This window comes from Etheostoma spectabile, chromosome 21 (assembly GCF_008692095.1).
Source record: "Etheostoma spectabile isolate EspeVRDwgs_2016 chromosome 21, UIUC_Espe_1.0, whole genome shotgun sequence".
Classification (NCBI taxonomy): Eukaryota; Metazoa; Chordata; class Actinopteri; order Perciformes; family Percidae; genus Etheostoma; species Etheostoma spectabile.
Window position 1 is genome coordinate 22,801,844 of NC_045753.1, and position 7,265 is coordinate 22,809,108.

Below are 7,265 nucleotides of genomic sequence, written 5' to 3' on the forward strand. Positions count from 1 at the left end.
TATATATATATATAATAAAATGCTCCATCTACTTATGATATGTTTAATTTGTCCTATACTTTGGTTAATGGTGAAATATCTGCATATCTACATTAACTATCAGCCATGGTACAGTGCAGAGCAGCAGTTTATTTGATATTGAAGGGTTTTGATGGTTGTAGATCTGGAGATGAAGATCTGTTTTCTACTGATGATAAGGATTAGTTTTTTGTGCCTTTTTTTTATGAATCAAATCATACAAAAGCAGACCTAAAGCCTGAGAATGACGAGATTAGCTCTAAACGGGACAATGGTCATGATACTGTCCAAGTAGTGGCCTCAAGCAAGAAGTTAGGACTGAAAACTTTATATAGTTAACTCAACTGCCTCGAGCTTGCTGCTATAAACCCCAAATAGTATCCCTGGCCACATTCTCAACTTGGGAAGCCAGAAGATTTCACTAGTGATGCACTTTCCTTGAATAAGCTTGGTCTGTAGCTGTTGTGACCATGGCTGGAGAAAAGGCAGGAGGCGCCATGACTTCCAAACGCTAATGGATGCCCTGAACGTCTTAGTTTTTCCAGAAATAGAACCACTTCAGCTGAGGAACTCTTGTTCAGTGGCAATGTTGATTCAGTATAGTCAGTTAGTTAGAAACTTGTGTTAAAGATTTGCTCGTACATGCAGTGGACACTTGCAAGTGCATTAGCATGTTTACATTAGCATTAGATGTACCTAAATACAGTCTCACTGAACCTCTAGCATTTGTCTTATCCCTGTTCGACTTATGTTTACTCTTGTTTAGCATTGTTCTTTGTAACCCTTGTATGGTTGTTTTGGAGGAAACAATTGTATTTTTCGCACCTGCAGGTTACCCCTAACTGATCTTTTTTGAGGTTTCAGTCTTTGTAGTTTCTGTCTCCTCCATGAGAAATTCTAAGTAAGGACAACAACACTGACGTTGCATCCACATGACACAAGCCTTCCTTGATTACGCACCACCCCCACCCTTCCTCCAAGCTGTTGCTTGTAGCCAAGGAGGATTAAAAAAACATGACGGACTCTTCACAAGAGGTGATTATCTTCACTCAAGCTTATGCTCGCGAAAGTCCCTGTACTACACCATTTAATAAACGTAGCCATTCTGAGAAATACAGAGAGAGTTTTGTTGCGCTGATAGGCTTAATTAGCTTTGTATCAACTCTTTTGGCAATGGCTTAAATGTAACAGGCAGTCCTTACTAATAAAAAAAAATGTTTCACACTAAAGCTTTATCGTTTATTTTTAAAGCACTGTTGTCAAATAGTGTTTGGTTCTTACTGGTTAAATAAACGTCCCCACATGAGTATACACTGGGTCCTTTAAGATGTAAAAACCAACATAGCCAGTTAATGCAGGGTGATTTTTTTTTTTTTTTTTTTAGCATGTTTTCCATATGTTTGATCATTCATAGCTCTGTTAGCTCGAGGGTTGAGAGGGGTTGGTAATTATCTTTACATCCCGCTAAGTGTGGACCATAAAATCCTCTGGTCTTTTCCTGTTTTTCCTTTATTCTTTTATTGAGGGGATTGAGGGATTGGACGGGTAGCACTTGGAAGCTGATTATATCAGAGCCCCGCTGTGAAGAGGGCAGAGAGGCAGGGCCGGAGGTGGGGTGATGGTGGGAGGTGGGAGGTGGGGGTAGAGGGGGTCAGGGGTAAGGAGGGAGAGATGGGGGAAGGGAGGAAGGTAGAGAAGACGGACCGGAGAAGGAAGTAGGGAGAGATAATCTAATTTGGGAATTAGCTCTCAGCAATCTGTCCCTTGGTGGTAACAAACAATTGTTTTTATTTATGCCAACGCTTATGATAATGCTGACGGTCAAAAATATTAATGTGGCCTGTTTTACTGTCACAAAGGACTTTCTGAAATAGAGAAGAGAATTCTGTTTGATGTGTTAGCAACAAAAATGCTAAAATAATTGGTTTCTGAGTGGTTTCTATGTGTTGTGCAGAGTGTTATCTCTGTTTGGTACATATTATTGTTAGATGCATGCATTACACATGTAGTGTGTGATAGCTTGTCTCTACGAGATGTTCTGGGCACATTTAGTGCATTTATTTTATCAAGATAAATATTCTAGAACCATGGAAAACCTTGGCACGTCAGATTACGGGTGCCGTTTCAAACAACCTAACATCCCAGGATCAAATGTGATTACCAACTCCTTCATGCTGGGCCAAGTTAAACACAACAATACAAACTGATTAGCAAGCTGCTATGTCGCTGTTTTGCTTTGTTGGTTTTCAACTTGACAATCCAGATAGGAAAAAAAAGAGGTCTGTAGAGGAATTTGTTTATTTCATGCACAAATTACACCTATTCACTACAATCAGATGTATTTTTGGTGAAGACACATATTGATGCTGCCTTAGGTTTCAGCAGTAATTACACATATGCAATTCACAACACTGCAACACAACTGAGAAATGGCTAAAATTGTAAGTCCCATACTATGCAAATTTTCATATTCATACTTGTGTTTAGATTTTTTTTACTAGAACATCTTTAGATGCTTTAACGTTTAAAAAACACATTATTTTCTTTAGGTCCCCCTCCTGAAAAAAGCCCAGTCTGCTCTGATTGGTCAGCATTTCTTCTGCTTCTGAGCTCTCTGAATCGCTGCACTGTCATTGCAGCCAGGGAATGACTGTAACAGCAATGTAATGGCACTTTCTACCTTTAGTATATCTATAGTTGTGACATAACACCGATACTACAGTCCTGACAGCTGGTTTAAAGACATAGTTTTAGAATGCGGTCTGTGTGCATTTCTCTGTGGATTGAGCGTTTTTAATAATTCCAAAGTATTTATATAGCACCTCGACCTGCTTTATAATAAATAAAGACATGGAAATCTCACTTCTAGCAATATGGGACCTTTAATAAAAAATGTGAGCTGCAGAGAATGGATGGATTTCTCCAGATATTAAATCATCCTCAAGTTTTCATGCTGAAAATGCTTGCTATGCCCCTCACAGGAGTAAGTCTTGCAGCCAATCAGGAAGATGAGACAGACATGGAGACATTTCAGATGGAGATCGACAAGGACACCAAGAAGTGTACGTTCCGCACCAGTCAAGGAAACTACTGGGACCTGGTGGCCCACGGAGGCATCCAGAGTTCTGCCACTGAAGTGTGAGGGAATGCTCTCATATCACTTGTGCAGCGTGAAAGTGTCAGTTCTTCATTTTACATACATGGGTTTACATGGAAACTGTACTGTACCATTACAGTAAATGCATGGTTACCTCACTAGCCACACAGAAATGTCCCACTTTTCACTGCTCCACATGAACTTTGACCACTGAGTTCACAAGCTATAACTCTAAATAGTCATGAATGCTTTGTAAGAAATAAATAGAATTTTGTTGACACAATGGTAAATCTGTATTTAAGAAACAATGGCACATTGTCACAGGACAGAAGAAAAAGTGTCAGTTAGACATGGAAATTATATATTAGTCTACTGACAATGGAAGTGATTGACGACTGACACTGAAAAAATGACAATAGGGATAGTTGATTGCATGCATTAAATGACAGAGACTAACATATAGTGATGACTTCAGTCTCTCTTAGTTGACCTGTCGTACCTTTTTTAGCCTTGCTGATGTAATCACCGTGGTGTAAAGTACTTATAATTCTCTGTGCTTTTACTTTATTTCAATTTTTCTTAAACTTTATGGTTATATGTTTATATACTACAATTCAGAGGGAAAGGTTGTACTTTTAATAATTTATGTGAAAGACTCATTTTCTCCCCTGTTATCCCCAACTGCAGGTCAGCTAATACCATGTTTTCAGTGGAGTGGCTTGGCCACAAGGTGGCATTAAAGGCTAACAATGGAAAATACATCTGCACCAAGAAAAATGGCCAGCTACTGGCTGTCAGTGACTCCATAGGTAAGAGATATTTCAGGTTTTCTTCTCCTTTACCCATCTCTTTATCTTCACTAATGTCCCTCCTGCCTCTGGCTGCTCTCGGGTTCTCTTCTAAGTGTTTCCTATCCCCTTTTTGTCAGGCGAGGACGAACAGCTTACTTTGAAACTGATCAACCGGCCCATGCTGATCCTGAGAGGAGAGAACGGATTCATCTGCCATCACAAGAACTCCAACACACTGGATGGCAGCAGATCGGTCTATGACATTTTCACCCTGCAATTCAGTAATGGGGCGTACCACATTAAAGGTCAGAATGTGCCCACTCAAACTCAACTCTTCTTTTTTGCTCCCGTCTCTCAAACAAAGCTGTGTTTCTGTGATAAAAAAAAAAGTGTATTACATTACTTGATCACACTCCTGTTAGTCCACTCTGAATCACTGATGCACTATTGCTCTGCTCTACTCTCTGTGTGTGTGTGTGTGTGTGTGTGTGTGTGTGTGTGTGTGTGTGTGTGTGTGTGTGTGTGTGTGTGTGTGTGTGTGTGTGTGTGTGTGTTCAAACTCGCAGGCGTGGATGGCCGGTTCTGGTACGTGAACAGCGCTGGACTGGTGTGCTCAGACGGTGAGGCCCCTGAGGATTTTGCTCTGGAGCTCGTGGAGCACCGTCGCCTCGCCATCCGTGGCAAGAACGGCAAATACCTGCGCGGAGACCAGGGAGGCACGCTGAAGGGAGACGGACTCAGCCTGAGCAGCTCAGCCCTGTGGGAGTATTGATACATTCCAATATTAGTCCCAACTCATCGCTGAGTTGATCAGCTGCTATTCACCAATCAAGAGCCAGCATCAATGCTTTATCTAAAGTTAGACTCTGTGGCACTTTGAGGGGAAAGACAGTTACTCATCAGTGAGGAGTTACAGCCTGTACTGATTTAAATCACACTTCTTTTTCTCCTTTGTTACAAAGAGGTCGCAACAGAGAACCCAAACTGATAACTGACCCAAACGGTATGCAAAAGTGCAAGAAGAACTGACCATATTCAGCCAAGACAAATTGTGATGAGGTGAACAATGTTTTGAGTTAATCCCTAATCTCAAAACTGCAAAAAGTAGTGTGATTGAGCATTAGAATTTTTGTGTTGTTCCTTTTAGATTGTTTTTCAATGAGCATGCATTGCCAGACCTAATTAGGCTATCGTCTGAAGCTAAAAATCCTCCTATCGATAAATACATGTAGATTTATCAATGTCATGGACCCCTGCAGATGTAACGCAGCGTGCAACATCAGCGTGACGTGCTGTATAGCTGTATCTTTTCATTGCATCCTCGTTCTCCTTTTGTTTATCTTTCAAACCTTTCTACACCTATTTTTGACAGCAATGCAACAAGTGGTAACACAGGTGTGTAATGACACACATTCAATTTAAAGTACAATGAATCAGGGCGGCATGAGACTGAGCTAGTCCCCATTACCAGTAAGGTCACCTTTTAGAGCTCTTTAGAATGGTATTGATTTTTTGGGGTATTGGATTTATGAGGACTATGGTTAACTGCTCCTCAGATTTCTGGAGGGTAAACCCAGACAGAGCTAGACTTTGTGTCCAATCTGAGTTTTCTGTTGCCTGACTAAAACAACCCTTGAACGTACAATGTTCCACCAAAACAAGTTCCCTCCCGAGGCTATTTTGCAGAGGCGCCGTTGCTCCGTCTGGTGCTTACCACCGCCCAAGACGATTGGGATTGGTTTAATCGCACGTTTTTTTCTCCCATCCCGTAAAACTGTGTGTTGACACGCCAGACCTTCCTCCACAGCGCTGTGGAGGAAGGTCTGGCAATGCGAGACTAAAGCAGTATTAATAGGATCCTTCCAACCTGCTACTGGAAGGGGATGGATTTTGTATTTGTCCCTGTTTTGTTTCTCTACATTTCTTCTTTCTTCTATGAACATAAAGATAAAAAATCCACCTGTATGTCTGGTTATGTTTTGTTTTAGTACTCTCACATTTCTACCAGAAGAATAGGAAAGTCAAAACATATTTGGTCTCAATCATTTAGAGTTTTGGTGACTGTCATTCTGCATCATCTTCACTACGTGGACCCACATGGGCAAATTTTTGGCAATGCTCCAATGTTTGGAGTTTGACACACCTGTTATATATTAAACTACACAGCAGTACGAAGTTATTAAAATTAGCTCTCTAAAAATTGGGCTCGCACTTTAATGCGCCAGCAACATTACTCCAATTATATATTACTGACCATAAGTATATATTACTGAACATAAAGCCATATTATATAATTTTTTACTTTTCATAATTTAGCCTTTATTGCTAGTAATGAAGTATTCCTATGGGTACCTAACATATAAGGAACCTGAGAACTTATTCGGCCACTGCATATTGCAGCCGCGCTGCCTGGAAGGACATGTTGGGGGCCAAAAAATACCAAACACCAAGTGATGGAGAAAATTAGTAAACAGCTTCACCTGCTGGATATTTGTCACTTGTACGCAACAAAAAGCAAAACATTTTATTCACATTAAGGACTGACTATATGCTGAAATGTACAGTATTTGCTTCCCTTCATACATGATGCATTTGGAACACAATAAAATAGAAATGATGAATGGGAACATAATAGAAATGCATCATAAATTTACTGAATGTTAAAATGAAATCTTATGAAATACGCTTTCTACAATTTCCTTTCTGCATTATTTTTAATGTACTGGGGGGGGGGGGTGACTGTAACAAAATTTTAATACAACTATAAAGCAACATTTTATAATATTTGGTTAAGCTTTGATTTAAATTTTGTTCATTACATCATTTAAAAAGTTCACTTTATTTCTTTTTGTGTTTATTATTTACTTAAAATGTAATGCAATTGCAATTATTATATGCAATTATTTAATATTGACCACTTTTCTTATATTACGGGCTATTGTGGAGACTAGCCAACTGTCTTATGTGAAGAACCACATTCCCCCCCCCCACAGGTTGTTTAGTGTGTAACAGGAGGTGATGAGTAGCCCGCAGCTCTCTGTCAACAGGGCTGATTACGTAGTATGCTAAAAGGGACGGCTCGTAAATATCTGAAGGGGGTTCGTCCCCTTCATAGACATTTGAGGTCACGACCATTCTGGTCAAAACCAAATGGCATGGACATGTGAGATACTAATTATAAGGTTCCATGATTAGTTTTTAAGCGTTGGACTGTTTTGTGCTGTATTCACAGTACGTGCTGAGGTTGATAAATAGCATGAATACCAACCAGCAAGGCATTTACACTGCTTTCCTGTGGGAGTATTTTTAGACTTGATTTTCCTCCTCTTTGTTCATATCATAGCTCTTAAAATGCCTTT

General features: G+C 40.0%; 1 protein-coding gene across 1 annotated transcript in view; it reads left to right on the forward strand.

The window, feature by feature from the left end:
- Positions 1-5,861, forward strand: part of fscn2b (fascin actin-bundling protein 2b, retinal) — a 12,553-nt gene extending 6,692 nt beyond the window's left edge. Inside the window, exons 4-7 of the mRNA XM_032503100.1 lie at positions 3,000-3,156; positions 3,803-3,924; positions 4,044-4,211; positions 4,473-5,861. Of these exons, the coding sequence (XP_032358991.1) occupies positions 3,000-3,156; positions 3,803-3,924; positions 4,044-4,211; positions 4,473-4,678 (653 nt within the window). The 3' untranslated portion in view covers positions 4,679-5,861. The remainder of the gene's footprint in view (positions 1-2,999; positions 3,157-3,802; positions 3,925-4,043; positions 4,212-4,472) is intronic.
- The last annotated feature ends 1,404 nt before the right edge of the window (positions 5,862-7,265 follow it).